At 41.9% G+C, this 26235-nt stretch overlaps 1 protein-coding gene across 3 annotated transcripts in view; it reads left to right on the top strand.

The window, feature by feature from the left end:
* ATRNL1 (attractin like 1) overlaps nucleotides 1–26235 on the top strand; it is a 1012424-nt gene that overhangs the window by 467369 nt on the left and 518820 nt on the right. The window contains exon 23 of one of the 3 annotated variants that reach the window (XM_043551197.1): nucleotides 17954–19045. The exons of the other annotated variants lie outside the window; for them this stretch is intronic. Within the exon in view, the coding sequence (XP_043407132.1) occupies nucleotides 17954–18006 (53 nt within the window). The 3' untranslated portion in view covers nucleotides 18007–19045. Of the gene's footprint in view, nucleotides 1–17953; nucleotides 19046–26235 lie in introns of those variants that run through there. 3 annotated transcript variants of the gene reach the window in all.

The following is a 26235-nucleotide window of genomic DNA, read 5'->3' as shown; positions in this document are numbered from 1 at the left end:
TTGTTTCCAATGTACATTACTTTGTGTTTGTCTATACTGAATTCATCTGCCAGTTTATTGCCCAGTCACCCAGTTTTGTGAAATCCCTTTGTAACTCTTCACATTCAGCTTTAGACTTTCTTGACTTTTTGCTACCTCACTGTTCACCTCCTTTTCCAGACCATTTATGAATATGTTGAGCAGCACAGGTCCCAGTACAGATCTTTGGGGGATCCTGCTACTTATCACTTTCCATTGTGAAAACTGACCATTTATTCCTACCCTGCTTATGTTGTTGAAGAGCCTTTGGTGGGGGACCTTCTCAAAACCTTTTTGATAGTCCAAGTATACTCTAACTGGATCACCCTTGCGCACATGCTCATTGACATCCTTAAAATATTTGAATAGATTGGTGAGACATGATTTCTCTTTATGCTGGGAAAGAGTCAATTTGACTTTTTTAATGTGTTCATCTGTGTATCTGATAATTCTGTTCTTTACTATAATTTCAACCAATTTGTCTGGTACTGAAGTTAGGGTTAAGGCCTATAATTGCCAGAATTGCCTCTACAGCCTTTTTAAAAAAAGGTCTTACATTAGCTATCTTCCAGTCATCTGGTATAGAGGATGATGTAAGCAATAGGTAACATATCAAAGTTAGTGTTTCTGAGATTAAAAATGACTCAGTTGTGGGAATCTTCCTCACATCCTCTGCAGTGAAAACTGATGCAAAGAATTCATTTAGCTTCTCCACAATGGCCTTGTCTTCCTTGAATGCTCCTATAGCACCTTGATTGTCCAGTGGCCCCAGGTTAGTAGCGATTGAACGTCTAACATAGTGAATGCCAGTGAAAATAAGGTAGGATCAGACGCTATGATAGGGAAAGAATAAGTTAAAAATTACTTAGACAACTTAGATGTCTTCAAGTCACCAGGGCCTGATGAAATACATCCTAGAATACTCAAGGACCTGACTGAGTAGATATCTGAGACATTCACAATTATCTTTGAAAAGTCATTGAAGACAGGAGAGAGTCCAGAGGACCGGAAAGGGCAAAACGTAGTGCCAATCTATAAAAAGAGAAGTAAGGACAACCCTGGGAATTACATACCAGTCAGCTTAACTTTAGTACCTGGAAAAATACTGGAGCAAATAATTAAGAAAAGGAGTTGCTTAATTTTGCACCGACCTATAAGATAATAATGTGATAAGTAACAATCAGCATGGATTTGTCAAGAACAAATCATGTCAAACTAACCTAATAGCTTTCTTTGACAGGGTAACCAGCCTAGTGGATGAGGAGAAGTGGTAGATGTGGTATATGTTGACTTCATTAAGGCTTTTGATACTGTCTTGCATGATGCAGTGCTGGAGGAACCAACTAGGGGCAGAGCTCTTCTTGATCTGCTGCTCACAAACTGGGAAGAATTAGTAGGGGAAGCTAAAGTGGATGGGAACCTGGGAGGCAGTGACCATGAAATGGTCGAGTTCAGGATCCTGACACAAGGAAGAAAGGAGAGTAGCAGAATACGGACTTCAGAAAAGCAGACTTTGACAACCTCAGGGAATTGATGGGCAGGATCCCCTGGGAGAATAACATGAGGAGGAAAGGAGTCCAGGAGAGCTGGCTGTATTTTAAAGAATCCTTATTGAGGTTACAGGGACAAACCATCACGATGTGTAGAAAGAATAGTAAATATGGCAGGCGACCAATAGTAAATATGGCTTAACAGTGAAATCCTTGCTGATCTTAAACACAAAAAAGAAGCTTACAAGAAGTGGAAGATTGGACAAATGACCAGGGAGGAGTATAAAAATATTGCTCAGGCATGCAGGAGTGAAAACAGGAAGGCCAAATCACACCTGCAGTTGCAGCGAGCAAGAGATGTTAAGAGTAACAAGAAGGGTTTCTTCATGTATGTTAGCAACAAGAAGAAAGTCAAGGAAAGTGAGGCCCCTTACTGAATGAGGGAGGCAACCTAGTGACAGAGGATGTGCAAAAAGCTAATGTACTCAATGCTTTTTTTTGCCTCTGTCTTCACGAACAAGGTCAGCTCCCAGACTGCTGCACTGGGCAGCACAGCATGGGGAGGAGGTGACCAGGCCTCTGTGAAGAAAGAAGTGGTTCGGGACCATTTAGAAAAGCTGGATGAGCACAAGTCCCTGGGGCCGGATGCACTGCATCCGAGAGTGCTAAAGGAGTTGGTGGATGTGATTGCAGAGCCATTGGCCATTATCTTTGAAAACTCATGGCCATCGGTGGAGGTCCCGGGTGACTGGAAAAAGGCTAATGTAGTGCCCATCTTTAAAAAAGGGAAGAAGGAGGATCCTGGAAACTACAGGCCAATCAGCCTCACCTCAGTCCCTGGAAAAATCATGGAGCAGGTCCTCAAGGAATCAATTCTGAAGCACTTAGAGGAGAGGAAAGTGATCAGGAACAGTCAGCATAGATTCACCAAGGTCAAGTCATGCCTGACTAATCTAATTGCCTTCTATGACGAGATAACTGGCTTTGTGGATGAGGGGAAAGCAGTGGACGTGTTGTTCCTTGACTTTAGCAAAGCCTTTGACGCCGTCTCCCCCGGTATTCTTGCCAGTAAGTTAAAGTAGTATGGGCTGGATGAATGGATTATAAGGTGGATAGAAAGCTGGATAGATTGTTGGGCCCAATGGGTAGTGATCAATGGCTCCATGTCTAGTTGGCAGCCGGTATCAAGTGGAGTGCCCCAAGGGTCGGTCCTCGGGCTGGTTTTGTTCAATACCTTCACTAATGATCTGGAGGATGGTGTGGATTGCACCCTCAGCAAGTTTGCAGATGACACTAAACTGGGAGGAGAGGTAGGTACGCTGGAGGGTAGGGATAGGATACAGAGGGCCCTAGATGAATTAGAGGATTGGGCCAAAAGAAATCTGATGAGGTTCAACAAGGACAAGTGCAGAGTCCTGCACTTAGGACGGAAGAATCCCATGCACTGCTACAGACTAGGGACTGAATGGCTAGGCAGCAGTTCTGCAGAAAAGGACCTAGAGCTTACAGTGGACGAGAAGCTGGATATGAGTCAACAGTGTGCCGTTGTTGCCAAGAAGGCCAATGGCATTTTGGGATGTATAAGTAGGGGCATTGCCAGCAGATCGAGGGATGTGATCGTTCCCCTCTATTCGACATTGGTGAGGCCTCATCTGGAGTACTGAGTCCAGTTTTGGGCCCCACACTACAAGAAGGATGTGGAAAAATTGGAGATAGTCCAGCGGAGGGCAACAAAAATGATTAGGGGGCTGGGGCACATGACTTATGAGGAGAGGCTGAGGGAACTGGGATTGTTTAGTCTGCGGAAGAGAAGAATGAGGGGGGCTTTGATAGCTGCTTTCAACTACCTGAAAGGGGGTTCCAAAGAGGATAGCTCCAAACTGTTCTCAGTGGTAGCAGATGACAGAACAAGGAGTAATGGTCTCAAGTTGCAGTGGGGGAGGTTTAGGTTGGATATTAAGAAAAACTTTTTCACTAGGAGGGTGGTGAAACACTGGAATGGGTTACCTAGGGATGTGGTGGAATCACCTTCCTTAGAAGTTTTTAAGGTCAGATCATTTGGGCAGATCATTAGGTCTGGAAACTTTTACTTCTATTGCCAGTTATTAAAAAGTGTCATGTTTCTCACAGAAAAGCTGAAGTTCAAGTGTAAGATCTCTCAGTTGAGGTTAATTCTCAAATACCTGGTTTTCGAGGTACTGTTAGTAGAGGTTGCAGTTTTCATGTCATAGACGTAATTGAAAATGTAGAGTAAAATTGTGTCCTACGGTATTCTTGATCAAACAAAAGCAAATGCAGAAATTCAATATTTACACAGCAAAATTTGTTCTTATTTAAAAAATAGAAATTCCGGTTTTTGAAGGGTTAAATTTTTGTATCCATTTATTTTATTAACTATCTAAAGGCAAAGCTAGATAAAGAGCACTGGAGAGGTTTGTACAGTTAAAAAGTACTATACATAGAGAGTTTTTTCTTTATGCATACATTTTGGGTAGGTGCATAAAAATTTATTTTGTCCTTTAAAAATAAATGCAGTTAAAAATATAAGAGATGGAAAATAAATGACAGTAATAAGATTTGTATACCTCAGACACCTCCAAGAAAGACCTTATTCCTTACTATCCTATGGCAGCTTGGGTCTATAAATCTTTTTGTCTGAGACAAATTGTGCTATATCCAAGATAGCCTTTCACCTTTAACTCACTAGAGCTATTTGTCTTCTGTCAAATTTAAAAATATTTAAAGTTCTTGTGGTTTTGGATTGATAAGTCTTTTAACAATTTTAATAATTTAAAAGTTTTAATTTAATTTTTAATAATTTAAAGTTGTAAACAGTTTCGACATTATCTAATCTGGTGATAATAAGGAAGCTGCAAGGACTTAAATGAAATAGATGCTTTGTTTCTTACAGCTAATGGGTAATACATTATAGTAGAAAAAACTAAATATGTTCCTATTAATTTTTGAATAATTTACCTAAGATTTCCATAACAATTTGCAGTTAATAGTATATCTATATATATATAGAGAGAGAGAGAGAGAGATTGTCTAAGTAAATTAGATAAATATTTTAAAATATCACTTTACCATAATGGCATTTTGGAATAAAAGATCACTTTATTTTTTTTGAAGACATGTATGTGACCAGTATTTTCATATGTTCCATTTGCTACTCTCTAAGATTCGTGTGTCTGTATAATAGCTTTCTCCTGTAATATATGTATATTCTCCTTTCTGCTTGTTCCTGCTGTGATAAGGTATTATTCCTGTTTGTTAAAGCAAAAGAATGATTATTGTACAAAGGTGAAGTAAATATTGAGGGGGAAAACACTAAACAGAGCAATAAGCAGCTTGGTCTTAAGGAATAAACCTTCCATGCAAACTTGATTGCTTTATTGATAGTATTGCAAAGTTAATGGATGGAAGTGGAAAAGCACTAGTAGTTTAAAGGACCTCGATTCAGTAAAGCACTTAAACATATACTTTCATTCATCTCTCTTCAGAACCGCGCCTGTGTATGTGCTTAACTTTATCTTTAAGCATGTGTGTAAGTGCTATCCCGAATAGGAATACTTTCCTGAATTGAGGCCTCATGCCTTGATCCTGTATGATGCTGAACACTCCTATAAAGTCTTTAGTGACCCTCAGTTTTCTTTAAATGTAACGGAAATTAAGTACACTCAGAACCTCACAGGGGTTCTCAGCACTTTGCTGGATTGAGTCCTTAATATAATGTCTTGTGAAATCTTACTCCCAACAGGCTGATCCTGTGAACATTAGTGGCATATAGTTTATTTTACCAGGCATTGTCATTACTGTGTTCAGTATTTATACAACAGTATTGCCTAGAGGCCTTTCTCAGGATTGGAGTCCTATTGCTCTAGGCGCATTACAAACTCTGTTAAAACATGCTCCCTGGCCCCAAAGGCCTACAGTTTAAGGCCCAGATCTTGCAGTTCACGGGCACTCTGCAGCGTCCTCACTGACGCCCATTGAAGTCCTCGGAATGCTACACTGGCACAGCATGTTGCAGGATTGAGACCTAAGAGGATAAGCAATATACACAGGCTGGAAGCATATGGATATAATCAAATATGCAGGGCTGCCAAGTGTCAGGCATCCGGCACCCCTGTCATGCTTTGTCATGACTCAACTGGCATCTCACAAGCCAACTGAGGCAGGAAAGCAGCAGGTATTTGCCTTCAGTTGTCTTTTGTCTGTCAGAGGCCACTGTGGTACTTGCTGAACAGGGAGCCAGATTCTGCTTCTCCCTGCTCCCCATGATAGATTAGGGCAAAGAATGAGCAGCCTGGAGATGGCCTTAGTGACTGGAAGAGAATGCAGTTTTAGCAGTGCAAGATGAGGGGTCCCATCGTGGCCTTAGGCTCCCTTCCTCCTCCCCTATGGTCAGCCACATCTGGCTCCTACTAGTGTAACCACCCCAGCAACCCAACCCCAGCTGCTTGAACAGCCCCCTGTCAGCCAGCAGCCTCAGCATGTTTAGTACCCTTTAGCGCCCCCGCACCCCCAGGGGGCTCAGTAGCCTCCTATGAGTCTTTGCCTCCTGTGAGTTCCAGGACCCACTCCCCACTTGTAGCCCTCTAACCCGAAAGAACCCCAGATCTCTGTCTTCCTGAAAACCATTGCCCCCTAAATTTCCAACTCCCTCCTAGTGGCCTCTGCTCTCCAACAGTCCCAGCACCCTCTATTCCCTATGAGCTACCTAAACTCCGAGAGCCCCCACACTTCCTACCTAGCTGTGCCAAGAGCCCCAGGGGGCACTTACCCATGTACCACCCCAGATACCCTCAGATATCCAGCTGGAGCTGCCAAGTTTTGTACAACTCCTTGACCGATATCTGCTACTGCTCAGGGCATGGTGTGTTAACCATAACTTTAAGTTAATGGTTATACGGAAATTACATTATTCGTTTGCATAAAAGTCACATCAAGCAAAACAAAACTTCCCAACTATGGTTAGTTATATAATTTGCTTTTAAAAATATATAAATGGGTAAAATGTCAACTGTCTCCATCCGTCCGTCAGTCTAGCCATCAGGGATTGGTCAGTTTGGTACAGGATATTGGATGCCTTTCTTGGCTTGTGAAACAGCATCATGAACAACTGTTGCCACTCCTGACCAAAATAGTCATAATTTCATTCAGAGAAGGAGTCTTCTATTCCTCCTTCAAACATGCAATAATCTGACCAACACTGAAGAAACGCAGCTTGGACATATCGGTTCTAGCCATTTACTACCTGGTGTCAAACCTCCCATTCCTGAGTAAGCTCAGTTTACAGTTATTTGAAAGGTGTTATATTAAGGAAGAAGAATAATTATTCAGCATGGTATAAGTAAACTGGAAGTAATGAGATGAAATTTTAAAATTGAAAATTTAGGTTGAACAGCAGAAAAAATAATCCTAGCAATATAATCTACTGTACTAGGTTGTATAACAGTCTCCCAAGAGAAGTGGTGGCAGCCTCATCACTTGTGATATTTAAAATTAATTGAACAGTGCAGTAGTCAATGTAGAATTGGGGAACAATCCAATCCTGCATAGGCAGGGAGCTGTACTAGATGTTGCATTAGGTCTTTTCAATATCTAGATTTTTATGAGGAGCACAGGCTGTTGCTGCTATTGAAATTATCGTGATTTCATAATCGCTTCATTATAACTTCAGTGCATGATCAAAAAAGAAGAAATGGCAAGCTGTGAAGGAAAAAAAACTTTGTTTAAACATACAAAAGATTTGATAATTAAGAAAATGCTCAAAATATTTGAAGAGATGTAAATTTCATCAGATTTTTTGTAAGTATATGAGATATTTCCAAGAACATCACGAATACTGGTATCTCTCATTACCAAATTAGGCATTTGATGTATCATAAGAAAGACTAGCTCTATACAAAAGAGCAAGCTCTGTAAATTTAAAATGTGCTATTTTATTTAGGCGTCAATTCGACACAATGTAAATACTCTGGTATATGTATTATAAATTCAGTTCGGGACTGTGGCTTTGTACATCTGGTAGGAAGTCTGCATATCCCTAAACCATTTTGTTATAAGCCAACATTTTAGTGAATAACTGCACGCTGATTTGGTGTATATACATGAATTCAGAGTGGAGGCAAGAGTTGGTTGTACAGCTGAGTTATCGATGTACACTGTAAATACAACATTTTGTCATGATGCATTTATTATTCTTTTGTCCTTTAGTAACTCAGCCAACGTGATGTATATCAGTAAAGTAAGCGTCCAAATGGCTGGATTAGTTCTTCATACATAAGCAACTGAAATACTGTTTTCAGAATCAGTGCTCCTGAGTGCAAACAAACCAGTAGCAGAAAGAGATGGTTTTAGACAGATTGGTAGAAATCAGTGTGATAGGTGCTATTTTTATGGTTCTAACATGGATTGCATTCAGATTGAATGCTCTAAAACAAACTTTCATTGATAGCCAAACCAAATTTTTAACAAAACTAAGATTTTAAATTTACAACAATTGGTAAATAGAGATTGTTGTGTAGTGTGTAGAATGTTAGCTCTTTGTTGCTTCGATGCTTTGAAAGGAGACTATATCCTCCTACATGAACTTCTAGATATTTCTTACTTCTAGCCTAAATTTTAAGGGCAGTTTTGCAAAATATTGTCTGTACATGTGCAGAACTTTGAGTGTAACATCTGCGGTACTACATTTGGAATACTAATACCTGTGTGTGCAATTGATCAATTCTGATACCTGAGTGTGCATGACTTTATACGCACTGTGACAAAGTTCCTCCTCTACCTTGGTGGGTCTTGTGCTTATTGGTGGATTTGCTTGCCTTGGAGCTACACGGCAGCGCTTAGTTTGCCTGTTTTCATGAACCTACAGTCCAGGTCAACTCCTCCTGTGTCTGACCAGGAGTTGGGAGGTTTGGGGGGAACCCAGGCCCGTCCTTTACTCCGGGTTCCAGCCCAGGGCCCTGTGGAATGCAGCTGTCTAGAGTGCCTTCTGGAACAGCTTTGCGACAGCTACAACTCCCTGGGCTACTTCCCCATGGCCTCCTCCCAGCACCTTTTTATCCTCACCATAGGGCCTTCCTCCTGGTGTCTGATAATGCTTGTACTCCTCAGTCCTCGAACAGTATTCGTTCTCACTCTCAGCTCCTAGTGCCTCTTGCTCCCAGCTTCTTACACGCTCACCACAAACTGAAGTGAGCTCCTTTTTAAACCCAGGTGCCCTGATTAGCCTACCTTAACTGATTCTAGCAGCTTCTTAATTGGCTGCAGGTGTTCTAATCAGCCTGTCTGTCTTTATTGTCTCCAGAAGGTTCCTGATTGTTCTGGAACCTTCCCTGTTACCTTACCCAGGGAAAAGGGACCTATTTAAGCTGGGGCTAATATATCTGCCTTCTGTTACTCTCCTGTAGCCATCTGGCCCGACCCTGTCACACATCCCCTACCCCCTCGCTCAACACTACGGGGTTGGGCAACTTGGGACGTCAGGCAGTATACTCGTGAAAAACCATCTGCATTGCCATGGTGGCTTCCAGCCCGGAGTTGTATGGTGAATTGGAAAGGTTGTAGGGACAGGAACCATCTGGTCACCCTTGCGTTCTTCTCTTTATTTCGCTGCATTCACTGGAGGGGTGCATGGTTGGTCACAAGGGTAAACCGTCATCCCAGAAGGTAATAACATAGTGTTTCCATGGCCCATTTCACAGTTAGGTACTCTCTTTCAACCACGGCATACTTCTGCTCTCTCGGGAGGAGTTTCCTCCTGAGGTAGAGGATTGGGTGTTCTTCATCTCTGACCATCTGCGATAGGACAGCTCCCAATCCTACTTCAGATGCATCTGTTTGTAAAATGAATTCTTTGTTAAAGTCTGGGGCTATAAGCACGGGGTTACTGCTGAGGGCTGTCACTAGATCCATGAATGCTTTCTCTGCGGCATCTGTCCACTTCACGATGTCTGGACTTTTATCAGGTCTGTCAGGGGACCCACTCTGGTAGCAAAATGGGGAATAAATTGTTGGTAGTACCCCACCACACCTAGGAATGCCCGGACTTGCTTTTTCTGATTCGGCCGGGGCCAATTTTGCATAGCCTCTGGTTTGTTTAGTTGGGGCTTGACCATGCTCCTTCCTACAATGTAGCCAAGGTATTTAGCCTCAGCTAGCTCTGGGTTGGCTGTGAGGCCAGCCCGTCTTAGCGTGTCCAGAACTGCTTCCACCTTTCCTAAGTGGGTTTCCCAGTCGGGGGTGTGAATAATCACATCATCCAGGTATGCCGCTGCATAACTGGTATGGGGCGATAGGAGCTTGTCCATAAGACGCTGGAAGGTGGCAGGTGCCCCATGCAGTCCAAAAGGAAGAACAGTATATTGAAACAGACCCTCTGGTGTAGAGAATGCCATCTTTTCTTTCGCATCTTTGGCAAGGGGAATCTGCCAGTATCCCTTTGTTAAATCAAGGGTGGTCAAAAATCGGGCATTGCCCAGGCGGTCAGCTAACTTATCGATACGGGGTATGGGGTATGCATCAAATTTGGATATCTCATTCAGCCAGCGAAAGTCATTACAAAACCTAGTGGTGCCATCAGGTTTGGGCACCAACACAATCAGGCTTGACCACTGACTGTGGGACTCTTCGATGACTCCCAGCTCCAACATCCTTTTTACCTCTGCCTTGATCTCCTCCATTTTTGCCACTGGGACCTGATAGGGCATTAAAGTTACCTTTGCCTCAGGGTCTGTGATAATGTGGTAATATGCTTCGGTGGTCCAACCTGATTTGGTTGAAAACACATCCTGGTATCGGTTGATCATCTCAGTTACCTCCTTCTTCTGGTTTGGTGTCAGATCAGTGGATATCCTGATCTGCTCCTGCATGTTATTTCCCTGGATCGGGGTCTCTTGGGCCACTACACATGCCTCTCATTGGTGCCAAGGCTTTAAAAGGGTAATGTGATAAATTTGTTCCTGGTTCCGGCGTCCTGGCTGCCGCACCTTGTAGGTTACTTCCCCCATGGGTTCAACCACCTCACAGGGCCCCTGCCATTGGGCCAAAAGCTTGCTTTCTGCCATGGGTACCAACACCATCACCCAATCCCCTGGTTGGAACCGTCAGACTTTTGCCTGGCGATTGTAATGGTTTGCTGGGCCTCCTGCGCCTTTTCCAAATGTTCTCGTGCAATAGGGGTGACCCGGGATATCCGTTTTCACATCTGCAACACATGGTCAATTATATTTCTCCCTTCACTGGGTTCCTCTTCCCAGATTTCTTTTGCAATATCTAGTATGCCACGGGGGTGGCGTCGGTATAATAATTCAAAGGGGAAAAACCCAGTTGAGGCCTGAGGTACCTCCCGGATTGCAAACATAAGGTAGGGTAGTAGGGTGTCCCAATCCTTCCCATCCTGACTTACCATTTTCCTTATCATTGCCTTGAGAGTTCGGTTAAACCTTTCTACCAGCCCATCGGTCTGTGGATGATAGACTGAAGTTCTCAGGGTATGTATATGGAGCAGCGTACAGAGATCCTTCATTAGCTTCGACATAAATGGGGTACCTTGGTCTGTTAATATCTCCTTTGGAGCCCCACTTGGGCAAAGATCCCCACCAACTCTTTAGCTATCGTTTTAGAGGCCGTGTTCCACGGAGGGACGGCTTCTGGGTAGCGAGTAGCATAATCCAGAATGACAAGTATATATTGGTGGCCCCGGGCTGTCTTCTCCAGGGGTCCCACTAGGTCCATAGTTATTCACTCGAAGGGAACCTCTATGATGGGAAGGGGTACTAAAGGTGCCCTCAAGTGGGGATGGGGACTGTGCAGCTGACACTCCGGGCAGGATGCACAGTACCTCCGCACTTCTTCATGTACTCCAGGCCAGAAGAATCGTTGCAGGACCCATGCCAGGGTCTTCTCTACCCCCAAATGCCCCCCAAAAAGATGACTATGGGCCAGACTTAATACAGCATTCTGGTGTTTTTGAGGTACTAGGATCTGCTGTACCTTCTGCCCCTGTACTGGTGCAACCTGGTATAAGAGATTCTTCTTCATTATGAAGTAGGGTCCTGGTTCCTGGATTTTCCCTTCCACGGGGACCCCATCTATTTCGGTCACCTCCTTCCTAATGTTTTTGTACCTTGGATCTTCAGCCTGGTCCTGTCCAAAATTTCCTCTCCCGAAGCTAATCTGCCCAAGATCTAGGGGGCCAGTCTCTGTTGCCTCTACTGGTTCAGAGGCGTTAGGGTGTGGGTCAGACTCGGGTGCTTCTCCTTCCTGGGTGGCCTCCTTTTCAGCTGCTCGGGTCTGCCTACCTACGAGAGCGACCCTCTGGCTTTGGGCCAGTAGACAGGTTCCCAAGGCCTGAGCTGCCATTCTTTCCCTTTTCGTCTTTCTACGCTGTCTGGGAGTGGAGAACAAATCTGGGGATATTTCAGAGAAGGTTGGGGGTTGACAGTCTACTGTGGATGCCTCACTACTTTCAGAGCTTCCCCCTTTCTCCCATTCCCCTACCGGGAGTAAGTCTTCAAACCCTGGGAAGTCCCTCCCTATGAGCACCGTGTATGGGAGTTTGGGGACTACACCTGGTGCTACCTCAGTAGTGTTCCCCTGAATCTCGATTTTTACTGGGATGGTGGGGTAATAACCAACTGTCCCATGGACGCATGTTATCCCGTATGCTTAGCCCACAGCAGCTGACTATGCTTCATGAGCTTCCCCGAGACAAGCGTGATAGCACTCCCCCAATCAACCATTGCTGTGGTCTCTACCCCATTTAGCTTCACTGGTCTGGTATACATATGTGGGGTTAGTGAGACCCCCACAAGGTGGATTAGGGAGCTTGGGTCTGCCCAGTTCCCCAGGTTACGCTGCATAGGCTCCTTGGCATTGGGACACTGTGCAGCTATGTGTCCCCACTCCCCGCAGGTGTAACATCTGTATGGAGCTCTAGGCGTTCCCTGGTCTCTTGGTTTGGGCAGTCTAACATCACGATCCTCTTCCCCCTCAGTGCTCCGACTCTTTGTGGCTTCTGGTGGGCCTTCAGCCCCTCTCTTTTTCCACCTGGGCTCTCCTGGTGACCAGTCATCTGAGCTCTAGGGCTTGGTGCTGCTAGTTTAACCTGGGGTGCTTCTTCATTAACTGGTCGGGTCAGCTCCCCTGCTGACCTTCGCCTTTCTACCAGCGCGACAACCTCGTCGTAGGTGGAGGGTTCGTTCTGGCTTACCCAGGTGCGAAGGTCTGGCGGTAGTCCTCTCATGTACTGGTCTATGACAAGAACTTCTAGTATCTCCTCCGGACTCTGGGACTCAGTTCATAACCACTTTCATGCGAGATGGCAGAGGTCATATAATTGGGACCGCAGGATTTTGTTTTCCTGGTACCTCCACTCATGATATCACTGGGCCCACACTGCGTTCATTACCCCAGATCTGGCCAGGATCTCTGCTTTCAGCTGGGGGAAGTCTGCTGCGGCCTCTTCAGGCAAATCATAGTAGGCCTTCTGGGCCTCCCCACACAAGAATGGAGCGAGGATGCCAGACCACTGTTTTTGGGGCCAAACTTCCTGCAGCGCTGTCCTCTCAAAGGCCAGGAGGTATGCCTCTACATCATCCTCCCGCATCATTTTCTGCAGCCAATTGCTGGCCCGCATGATCTGCGTCCCATCATGGCTGCGGTTCAGCTCTGTAAGAGCCTTTACCTGGTTTACCAGTTCCTGAAACATAGCCTGGTCTTGAGCAGCCTGGTCCATCAGCAGGTGATTAGACTCTTGCTGCAGCCGCACTGCCTCCTGTTGGGCGGCTGTCTGGACACAGGTAGCCTCCTGCTGGGCAGCCGTGGCTTGTATCAGTGCCCGCACTACCTCCTCCATTGTGGTGAAAAAAAAATAAACACTCTCCTTTCTCCCCCCCCCCACCCAAAACACCCTCCTTCTTCCGCCGCGCTGTGCATACCAGATCCCACTGTTGACACCAGTTGTGACAAAGTTCCTCCTCTACCTTGGTGGGTCTTGCACTTATTGGCAGATTTGTTCGCCTTGGAGCTTCACGGCAGCCCTTAGTTTGCTTGTTTTCGTGAACCCACAGTCCAGGTCAACTCCTCCTGTGTCTGGTCAGGAGTTGGGAGGTTTTGGGGGAACCCGGGCCCGCCCTCTACTCCAGGTTCCAGCCCAGGGCCCTGTGGAATGCAGCTGTCTACAATGGCTCCTGAAACAGCTTTGCGACAGCTACAACTCCCTGGGCTACTTCCCCATGGTCTCCTCCCAGCACCTTCTTTAACCTCACTATAGGACCTTCCTCCTGGTGTCGGATAATGTTTGTACTCCTCAGTCCTCCAACAATATGCATTCTCACTCTCAGCTCCTAGTGCCTCTTGCTCCCAGCTCCTTACACGCGCACCACAAACTGAAGTGAGCTCCTTTTTAAACCCAGATGCCCTGATTAGCCTGCCTTAATTGATTCTAGCAGCTTCTTGATTGGCTGCAGGTGTTCTAATCAGCCTGTCTGTCTTAATTGTCTCCAGAAGGTTCCTGATTGTTTTGGAACCTTCCCTGTTACCTTACCCAGGGTAAAGGGACCTGTTTAAGCTGGGGCTAATATATCTGCCTTCTATTACTCTCCTGTAGCCATCTGGCCCGACCCTGTCACAGTACAGAAGAAATGGGTTTCATGGGTGTAAATGGTATGCCTACCTACATAGATGTTAGAATCTGTCGGTGTTGTATTGCTGCTCAAAAAATGTGTGCGCTCCAGCAGAGATCAGTTTAAGGCTCCTCTGAAAGTGTATTCCAATTGTGTTATATTTTGAAAATCAATTTTTATAAAAGAAAACCAATTATATCACAGGTTTCTATTTTATTCTCTCTGTGGTTCACAGATCAATTTCTTCATTTTTAGCCAAAATAATTTCTCATCCATTCAGTCACTTCACTCACACAGTCATACTGTCTCTCTCTTTATCTCTCTATACAGATTCTTTTCCTAGGGCCTAATGGTTGTTTTCTTCCTCTCCAGAAAACATCATGTCTTCCTCTCGTCCACTCTAGGGGTACATCTACACTAGAATAAAAGACTAGCACCACGGCTATGGCTGGCTTGGGTTAGCTGACTGAAGCTCGTGGGGCTCAGGCTGTGGGGCTAAAAATTGCCATGTAGATGTTTGGGCTCAGTCCAGGGTCCCAGAGCTTGGGCTCCAGCCCAAGCCTGAATGTCTACAGAGCAGTTTTAAAACCCCACAGCCCAAGCCCTGTGAATTCTAGTCAGCTGATCTGCGCCAGCTGCTGGTGTTTAATTTCTGTGTAGACATATCCTAGGCGGTCATAGCTGATTGTCCTCTCTCTGGCTGAATTTGAAGAGCATTCTTTCTTTCCCTGGGGCTCAGCCACAGTAGCATGTGTTACTGGGTTCAGAGCAGTCAGAAGTGGATTCTTCATACCATTCTTTCTACATACACCCTCTCTCCCCACCACAGCCCACCAGAGACGAAAGTCTTTCCTGTACCAGCCACATAAGAACATCTAGCAGTCTAAGGGCATATTTCCCAGTGTGGGTAGAAAAAATTACACTAGCTCTGCCTGAGCTAGCATGCTAAAAGTAGCATGTATATGGGGATAGCATGTGCTCAGGAGGAAGTGGATGTTGTGGTGAACCAGGGCTGGGGGTTGGCAGAGAAAACCTTCTGATGTGATGTGAGAGAGGTGCAAAAGAGTTAAGAGGAATGGAGGGAATCAACAACCATATTGATGGAAAAAAGGGAAGAGACGGCAGGAGGCCCAAGAGCAGACTGGAAGTCATGCTACCTGTAAATAGTGGCCTGACAGACAACTCATGCCTCTGGTCTCTGTCTCTTTTTCAAGTTTTTCAGGCACAGCACTGTGGTGTTTGGGCAGGGGGAGAGTCATGTAGTTTTCCACTGGGTCCTGGAGATCTCTTTGCTTTCAAATTTTTGGTTTTAGTGCAGCACAGAGGACTGCAGCACAGAATTATAAAATATTGGAATGAGCAAGATCATCTTCTTCCCTATTCCAATGGGATATTAATGTTTTATAGCAATAGAGGCAAGAAGGGATAATGCATATGTAACCCAGTTTAATCCAGTATTGGTCAGTGGACCACATGTTAGGTTTTATGAATCCATTACTGCCTTCAGTGTAATAAACCAAGTCCCTTTAGCAGTAAATGCTCACGCTTTTACATTCAGAGGTCAAGGTTCTATCCCCACAAACTACCCATCCTGAGACCTAGGGTTTTACAAACACCATGGAGCTCTCTGGTATAAACCAGAACCACTTTCAAATTTGATAGTCATGAGAACAACAGGACCTGATGAAGAGTTCTGAATCAAACTGAAATGGAGCAGGAGGGAAGCCACTCTCATGCTTGCCTTGAAGATGATTGAGATTCAAGGATGGATTGAGGTTGGGAAGAGTGGGTCACTTATGAAGAAGACATAACACTGGTAGTTGCTGAAGGCTCCCTGGCTTTCTCAAAAGAGAAGACTTATTGCTTGAGCACCTTTCCCCTCTCTCCACAAGAAGCCCTGCCTCTGAATATGTACGTAGCTATTGGGTTAACCGTACATGTCCAACCCTTTAAAAAGTAACAACAAGAAGAAGAACAAAAAGGTGAAGTTAAAAGAAGATGAGTGAATGTCCAGCCCTTTATTTTATCTCCATTCCCGAGGTCAATCAGTCTCTCTCTCTCTCCCCCTATCTAAACTACCTATCCATCTCAAATCATTACGTAAATTGTCGTTTGTGAAAAGTTCCAAGTCCATCCATACCAGTGATAGTCTTGTTTCCATAGCAACTAATGCAGTTTAGAGGGGGGAAATAGAGGACGATTAGAAGAACTAAAAGCATACAAAGCAAGAGGCTTAATCTGGGAAGAGATGCCAGACCCATGGCTTTGCCAATCATTGGTAAAGCAGTCAGCTCAGACTTGTGCTAGTAAAGTATCCAGCTAGTATGTGGACATGCTATTCTTACTAGAATGTTGTATTACTCAAACAATGGTCCTTATTGCAAACCAGCAAGCACATTGTATTGGTACTTTATTTTTGGACAGTTTATACTCTCTGCATGAATTGGGGCAAAGGTTTTAAAACTGATCTTAACATATGTCCACTGTGCTCTCTAAACCAGCGATAGTACTTATTTACTACTACTCTGTCAACCAATAAGAGCGCCGACTTAAATGTGAAATTTTCTTTACTGTATCTCCACAAACACTCCTGTAATTAGTCTGGAAACATGGGAATGGGGAATTACAGGTGGGCAGTCTTGGTGAAGCGTCATTTGCCACTTCAGAAGAGCTCCTGTAACTGCAGGTGCACAAAGGAAGGTAGGTAGGTAGGTCTGGAGAAGCCTCAAGAGTCAGTGCAGCCACAAAATACTTGCAGTGCTGGCTTCTTGCAACTCTTAACTGTTAATTCCAGTGGGACATATTAGACATGCAGAGAGAGAACAGGCTGTTAGGAAAGCAGAGTTAGTGAGCCCCCAAAGACTCATAATTAAGGCAACCCAAATTTACAAGTGGTGGGAAAACAAGAGTACAAATACATTTTTTAAAATGTTATTAAATGTTTCCCTAATAGCTTTTTTAAAAAATGTGGCAGAAACAAAATATAAGATAATTAGGTGAGCTTTTAAAGATTTTACTGCCACTTTTAGGGGGTGGACTTGCATAATTAATTTATGGTTTTGACACCTGTGTGTAATGTCATTCCCAACTCTTGGCAATAAAATTTTATAGCTTACAAAATTATCACCTGTTTTCTTGGTATACATACAGGAAGGATAGTAGCAAGCAATTCCCTTAGTATGTCAGCAGTTTACAAAGAGGAAGGCTTTTTTCCCTTCTCTGTGGGTGGGGAAGGAGGCATGGAAAGTGCATTCAGTAAAAAGACATGAGATCAACTCTGGTGATCTTTGCAGGGGACAAGGGAAGGAGGGAAAAATCATCCTGCCTCTGGCTGAGCAGCCTTGTGTGGCTTTTACTACAGCCTTGGAGCTGCCATAGCCCTCAGGATGCTGACACCTTGCTCTGCAGGGGGGAAATGGCTGGTTGATCTACTGATGCTATTCATATATTTTAATGTCAAGTGCTTAAACAATCTATAAGCAATTTATTTGCTATATGGAAAAAACCCACATATTCATTGTTCCTACCTCATTTAATGAAAATTCAGCTTACTTCGTATATAACTGGTAAGAGGAAATAAGACTTTCTAATAAATGAAGTTTGATGTCTGGAACTTCAGAGGAAAAACTAAACAAAACGTCTTTGGGGCACTTTAGAAATCTTGCTTACAGAATTCTTGTTTTCTGGCTAGAATTAATGCTAAGCTTACTATCCTTCTGAGATCATTACTGTTCCTAAGATTGAAGTAGTAGTATTTAGGATTAATGAAGGGTGACATTTCTGAAATAACTTGCATTTACATTCTCACAGCACCATTTGATCCTGAAGGAATTCATAAGCTAGATGAACAAGAACTCCTGTGAATGACAGCCATCTATCAAGTGAAATGCAGATATTTAACAGTGCACCCCATCAGTGTATAACTGTGAAGGGATGTAGGCATGTGAGTATAGGGAGAATGTAATTACCTAAACTCGCATTTGTCCAAGACACCAGAAACTAGGCACATGTTTTTGAGAAAACTGAGAACTTTAATGACCAAAAGTGGTTGGAGTCTGTTTTGTGTGCCATTTAAAAGGTGTCAATTTCACCTGCACAGTATCCCTGTGTACCATGTTGAAACACTGGTTTCCAGTGACTTGGTGGGAAGAGTTCCATTTAGTAATTCACTAGCGCTACTTTCTTTATCAATGAAGATCGAAGATCTAAGGTCCAGGTATTGACCAGGCCTAACTTTGTATAGCCTATGTGATCTGATGACAGCACAGTTCAAGGTGGTATTTCAGAATTCTTTTAAAAAGTATCTTTCCTTTTAGAGGAACTGTGCCCATATTTGTTCTTGTAGGCTCCTCAAAAGGAAGTTAAACCCATTGAAAGAACTCATTGTAGACAGTCCCAGATTTTCTCCCATGACCGAGGCCCTTTTCTCCTGCTCTAGGAGCTCATAAGGGCAGTGAATCTTCTAGCCGAGAAGTCTTCAGGGAACCCTCAGCTGGCATAGCCAGCTGATGAAGGGAATGTGCCATAGGCAGGTGGGAGATTTAGGTGGAAGGCTGCTGTTCTCTAGCTGTTCTCAGCTAGTTAATGGCATGCTGGGAGCTGTTACGAGTTGCTGGGGCTGCTCTAAACTGTGTTGGAGCATAGACCTGACCTGAGAATCAGGGAACTACAGCCAGCTCCCTGCTGCCTATTGCTGCACCCAGAAGAGAATCCAGACCATTGTTTCTCCAGAAAATAGGATTTATCTTATTCAGTTCCTGTAATCAGATCTCACAGCTGTTGAGCACAGATGTATTTATTAGAAAGGTTGTAATGCTAGTAAAGAAATGTAAATATAGGAAATATCTGCTGAAAACAGTAATATCTACTAATAAGAAAATAAAACAAAGCTTTTAACCCCCTATGTGCATGTGTAAGTATACTTCTGTTTATTTATAGGTAGTGTGTGTGTGTGTACGTACATACACACCTGGGAAATTTGTTGTTATATATGTTGATATATAATATGATAAGAACTTGGTACAGGACCTACTTATTTTTCAGAAAGAAATTACTAAAGAGAATGAAATAGAAATAAGTGTAAAGCACTAGATGGCAGCCTTGGTATGCTTAAAAAGGGTTTAAAACTCAAGAACATTTCAAGGAGAGTATTTTAGGTGATAAATACAAGTAGCACTTGTATTTATACGGTTAACGTAAATTTCCCAGGTATTTTAAGTTGAAGTTGAAACTTGAAATGAAACTGGAAACAATAAATTTTAGCATTTGGAAATTGTTTGTGTTAGCTGAATTGTAAGAAGTGGCCCAGCAGTTAGATTCTCTGCTACTGATCTTTATATTGCTAGTTTTCTTTTGGGACGTCATTAGTTTAAACTAAATACCTACTGTAATTGTAAAACTGTCATGCTTGACTTAGAATAATGAGTTCCAACAATTACATCTAACACTGATTGACTCTGATACGGATTGAGGCAATTTTTATTATTGTTAAATACAGTAATAGTAATGACTACAAACTGTCATTGTCTTTTGAATTTGTGGAATCGTATGAATAAATGCTGTTCAAAAAGAAATCTCTTTGGTATTTAAAGAGGCTAGTGGAACAAATTACAGTTTGAATCAGACAATCCTAGGATGCTTTGAGGAAAGATAGGTCTTAGCAAACTGACTACTCACAACATATAAAAGAACAAAAAGCACCAGAAAAACACAGTCTTTGCCTTGAGCTAAAATAACAACACAAACCAATTCTGGCCTTCCAGGGAATTATAAACTAGCCTCACCAAATACCTTAATTGTCTAATAAAGTATTATGATGCTACCCCAAGCTCTGTAGGTACACTGGCCTGCCTGTGTGTCTGCCTGTTACTTGTTTATATATTGATTTATTGCACCAAATAGCAGCTTGGTTTGCAGCATTTAGGACAGGCTGGTGAAACAGTTTCTTTGCTGCCACTCAGCTCCTGTTATCATGTGACTATGTAGCATGCTAGCCTAAGGATTTTGAGGACCAGTGAAGTAGTTCTTCGTACTGTCCAAAGATAACTGCCCACTTTGCATAAAAAGAAGTGTGTGGCATGGGGAAGGATCTCTAGGTATCCTTTCACCTGTCTCCTGTTGCAGAAGTGGAACCCAGTTCCTGGTTCCTTTCATGATCGGTTTACACTGATTGATGTTTCCAGTGCTATCATTACAAGAAAAAAGTGCTAGAATTTTAATCAAGGCTTGTAGGGTGAAATCTTGGCCCCATTGATGTCCATGGGGACTAGACTTTATTTACCCCAGGACTATTTTTGACTCTTCCTCTGACTAGGAGTAAATCACTTTACATAGGAGGACAGTAATCAGTAATACCTCCCTGCCTAGGATGCGAGGCCTTTGCAAGATTTTCTAATGAAAGACTCTGTATGTCTTAAATAACTAGAGATTGCTTTCTATGTCTAAGATAATAGAATCCTGAGCTACATAAATTCCAAGGAGTTGCTTATTAGAATATGGACATCACCGTGTACAGCATCTCTTTGATTGGCTGAATCAGCTCAATTCCAGACAGGTATATAATAGCCTATGAGACATTGTTTTGTTAATTTATTATCAGCCTTCTTTCTCTTTGGGGTGTGGAGTTTATGTAAACTCTTCCCAAAATATAACCCATTGATGGTAAGCTGTAATTTACTATAGTCTTGATATAAAAGGGTAGGAATGACAGAAAACCGAAGGGCAACCTGTTTGAGGTTTGAAAGGCAACAATGCACGTTAGCAAAATAGATGAAATAACAAACAAGACATTCAGGAAAAAGGTTTGAAACATACCCAATATTAAACAATATGAAGGTGTGCTAATGAAAAGTGAAATATTTGGAGAGAGAGTACATCTAGTAGAAGAATTGAATTCTTGTCTGAAGAGTGACTCATTGATGGGGCGGAGTGAAGAAAAGCATCTGTAAAGGTTCCATTTTTTCTGTCTCCATTATTTCCATTTGTTTGTTTTATGAACAAAAATATGTTGTCATTTTTTCTAAACACCAGCCCTGCAAACTAAACCAGGCTGTTAGGGGGCTTATTCCTTCACCCGATCAATTCCCTGGTCCTTCTCGCATGAGAGCAACAATACCCGAAGTCCAAAGGTGCAAACAATTCGATGTTTATTGGGGTGAACTTCCAGCAAGCAATGATTCCAATTTCACTCCTTAGCGTCCCCCTTCCCAGCTCTGACACCACAGAACCTTGCCTGTGTCCCTGTTCCCATTCCCCCCTTTAGCAAAACATGATTCCAATTTCCTCCCCCTTTAGCAAAACATGATTCCAATACCCCCACCCCCATTCCCTTGTTCCCATTCCCCCCTTTTCTTCCTGATTGCAGACTATATAGTAAAACTTGAGTTCTGCTTAGCTATACCTTAACCAATTATTTTACTGAAATTTAACCAATCCTAACATATTGTAACATGTTTATTTAACCAATTATATCTCACCACCTTAATTAGTTTACACCCAGCAAAATTAATTATACAGCAGACAGAAACAATCACAGAACCAGACAGAGATTATACAGGCAAACAATAGGGAAATGGGGACTACGGTGATAGAACAACAAAGAAATGAGGATTTCACATCCTAGCTATTGATAAGTGAGTTCTTGCCAGACAGGATGCTATCAGACTAAGTTTCCTTTTATATCTTCTAGGCACTTCCCTTTCTCTGGAGGTGATAGGCATTATCAGGACAGGATTGTATTCCTAAAAGCCCAATAGCTATTATTTCAATGTGACCAGTCTGGGATGTAAGGATGTGACCATACGCTTCCCAGCTTTTGGCTGCCTCGGCTGCTTAGCCAAAGGCCTTAGCCTAAGAACAGGGCTTCAGACTGTCACAGTGAGAAAAGGCCTTACACAGGCAGACAGATATTTTGATTCTTTCTTTCTTTTATACCTCTATAACTAGTTAAATAATAAACATATACCTAAATTGTTAAAGTATAGGCCTTTACAGACAGGCCTGAATATCTATATCCTAACACAGGCATCTGGGAATGAAGCTGGGGTTCTTTTCTTCTCTTGTCTGTCCGCCTATCTGTCCATTTCTTTTTGTCTAATACACATTCTCATAGTATGATCTGTTATAAATGTTCTGTAAGCGAAATTGGGCCATCAGTTATATTTATGCAACCCCATTGTTTTTAGTGGGTTTGTACAGGTGTAAATAATTGAAACTTAATATTCTGTTGATGATTTATGAACCAGAATAAAATCCAATTCATCCTTTTTTTGGCTGAATTGGCACTCCATGGTTAACAGGAGTAAAAAGCTATGAACATTTGTTGTTACTAAAGTCGGCAGATATTACTCTCAATACACATGGGGGAAGCATGTCTGTGAATGAAAAGGTCGCTGGCTGTTTCACAGTAACTTTAAAACATTCTAATGTCCACATTGTGAGTGTGGTACATAAGCCTTGAACAGTTACTGATATCTGCTGTAACTCATTGCTTTGTAAAGCACTTTAGAATACATTGCGTATGAAAGACATTGTATAATACATAGTTCTATTCTTTGTATAGCACAGTTTCTATAAAAGTGTGGTAGATTCATTGACACTCGCAAAATGTGTTTAATGCCTGATTTACTAGAGGATATGACCTACTACTGCTACAACCAGCTAATGGATATTCCTTTAGCTCAAATGGTAGAGGTCTGTGCTGCAGTGCTAAAGAGCCAGGGTCCTGCCTCTACTAATGACCCGTGCCTATGAGGGGATCATTATGTGCAAATGTACAGTTTAATATGCACACACATAATACAGCCCCAAAATTAATATGCACATGCATAATACAGCCCCAGCTTCTGCATGGTGAACGTGGGCACGCTGTAAGAATTTTGGTAGGTTTTTATTTTTGCTATTTTTCTGGGTTATTTTATGGAAATTGATTAATTTTAGGGGAAAATGTTTATATGCATTTCTGGAATGAATGAAGATACATTATTTATAGGTTTTGTAAAATAAGTTGAACATTATAGCAGCAGGATTGAAAATAACATCAAAATTTTACTTACCTCACTAACTTTCTCAGAAGATACATCCTTTCCTTGAGGATAAATTATGGTCACAAACAGAAAATGGGTGTATTTTTTTCAAACCTTTTCCCATTACAGTTAGCAGAACGTGCAGTTCCCAGCTAACTGCCATTCACATATAATGTGTCTTTAAGAATAAAATAAAAATCAGGATACACAACATTGGTCCTATTATATTTCGTACATAACAGTCATTGTGACAAATAGTAGAATGTTAAAATAGATAAAACACTTTTATTGTTAAATCAGTATCAATCAAATCTCATTTGGTGACTAATTTATTTTCCTTTTTAAGTTCCAGAGCGATTTTTGCTGTCTTGCCCCTCCCTGCTCCACACACACATTTTCAAATAATCAACTTCTGGTCCTCTTATCTCATGGAACCCCCCCCGAAAGCCAAATAAGGTAATGGGCAGTAACAAGTCCCATGTGCCGTTCCAGAACACACTTCTTCTGCATCTGCATCTTATTGCTAGGTGCTACTTTTTAAGGAAAAAATACACGGAGATTTTTTTATTGATGAAAGATTTATATGATGACCAATGTTTGCAAAAGTACAAAGTGACTTTTGAAAATGGGAGTTAGCCTCATAAGTGACTTAGGGGCAGCTTTTTAAAGGTACTCGGAAGCCTAAAGATGCAGACAAGTGCCTAGTGGGATTTTCAAACATTTAAATGAGAGTGAGGCACTTAGGCACTTTTGAAAATCCCACTACGTGCCTGACTACATTTTTAGGTACGTACAACCTTTAAAAATCTGACCTTTAGACACATAGAAGTCCAAGTTTCCTTGAAAGTCAACGGGATTTAGACTCCTAAATGCCAAAACACATTTGAAAATTTTACCTGATATCTCTCATATTTCCAGCAAATCATCATGTAGAATTATCTTTTATAACTAACTGCTATGTCATGTATCATCACATTATTTTACTAAATTAAAACAAAAATATTGCTAGTTAGTTGTGAGTGCTGTTGAACAGAGATCATAAGCAGCCATTTAAAAATATTCCTTACAGCAAACACTAGTATAACATTTGTATTTATACTGATAATAAGATTTATCAATGTATTTTCATGTTTTCTAATGGTATAATTTTTTCTGCCATTTTCAGATTGTCACCAGGATTAAGCCCTTTACATAATGGGAGAAAGTTGGAATATTATATATGATTATTTCATTTTTGAAAAGACTGGACTGTTGCAATATATATTTGTTAGCACATTTGCTTATATTTTGTCCAGAATGCTTCAGCCTGTATTCTTACAGGAACCCACCTGATTGAAAATATTGCCCCAGTTTTAAAACCCCGACAATGTCATATTAATTTCAAAGATGTATTACTTACTTTTAAAATAGTTAATTTTTACAATTCTTTATATCTGACAGAATTTTGCTCTCTGTATATCAGCTCTCCCTTAGGATGAGAATCAGCAAGCTGTTAGGTCTGTCCAAGTTACATCTAAAAATCTCTGGAAGCAAAGGTCTTTACTAACTATGCTCCACTATTGTGGAACTAGTTCCTGTTGCTTATTGTAGCACTCAGCCTGTTACAACTCTTAAAAATAAAGGAAGAGAAACTTCTGTTTGTTGCTTTTTTTAATTTGAAAACTCTGATTATATTAATCATATTTTATTTAAAACATCATTTGACAACCCCTCCCCTCTTCCATGAAAGATGATATATCAATACTTTGTGTTGATTATGCTGTTGTTGCTATTGGATTTTGAAACTCATGCCCCTGGCAGTATGTTTCATCAGAAATGCAAGTGGATAAGATAGGCAATAGTAAAAGTTGCGCAGCAAATGACCATTTTTGTTTGGACACTGATGCATAACTGGTAATAGTGAGGATCAGTTGGCTCCTTACACATTGTATGTTCGAGGTAAGGGAGTTAAGGCATGAATGAAGGAACTCCAGTGAAAGTTCAAAAATCAGTTATCCTAGTTTGAAATAGGTCTGGTGGTAACCCTAATTTAGATATGGTACAAGTGTGACAGATATATTTTGGTCACAAATGACAAACATGATCGACAGATCATGACAAACTGACCTGAAGAAGAGCTCTGTGTGGCTCAAAAGTTTGTGTCTCTCACCAAAATAACTTGGCCCAATAAAAGATACTGCCTCAATCAACTTGTGTCTCGAGTGTGATCTATAGCAGTTGATAATGGAACTCAGTCACAAAAGCCAAATTTCTGCAAATAGATGTGAATATAAGTAAGACTGTACTCAACAAACTCTTAATGAAAATACAGAATAATAGCCGTAAACTGCAGAAAGGAGAAACAAAATGCCTTGTACAATAAATAGATGAAAGTATATCTTGTAGGACTTGCACGAATAGAGGTGCCCTAAATAGAAAAATGTGGGAAGACTGCCTGTGACAAGGCTGGCGTTGGAATGATGAAGGAGGTTCCTACTATAACTTTAAAAGAGATTTCAGGAAATAAAAATAGCATGGTACTATTCTTTGATTTTTTTCCCCCAGAAAGGCAATTTGCCTTTTTATTCATAAAATTAGTCACAGCAATCCAGTCACACAGAATTGTCATGAAAATGTACCAGCTGAGGCACAGAATCTTCTCATTTGCCTTTTACCACAATGGTTACGATTGTGGAAAAACTGATCATATTTTATTCTGCATCACCCAACAAAAAACCCTCAACAAAACATTAATACCCTGTTCAGTGGGCAAGTACAATTTGATAAACTTGCTGCAATCCTTTCTTAATCTAGTAAAATAAGTGGTCAGTGAAACAATAATTTAAACATTCTAGGAATGAAAAAAAATAAACTGGCTATACTGAATAGAATTATCAAACAGTAGTTTAATTACCTACCTTCTAGAAACCGGAGATAGTTCAGAGAAAAAAGTTCACTAAAGAGAGAAACCCAAAACCTCTGTGCTTAATTCCCACCTACACCAAGTTTACATAGCTGTAAGCCACCTTTCCCTTTCCTTGATCTTAGGGTGCCTGAGGATGAAAATACTGCTCTAATTTATTTACCTTA

Source organism: Chelonia mydas, chromosome 7 (assembly GCF_015237465.2).
Source record: "Chelonia mydas isolate rCheMyd1 chromosome 7, rCheMyd1.pri.v2, whole genome shotgun sequence".
Taxonomy (NCBI): domain Eukaryota; kingdom Metazoa; phylum Chordata; order Testudines; family Cheloniidae; genus Chelonia; species Chelonia mydas.
The sequence above is the reverse complement of the archived record's forward strand: the minus strand, read 5'-3'. Positions and strand labels throughout refer to the sequence as shown.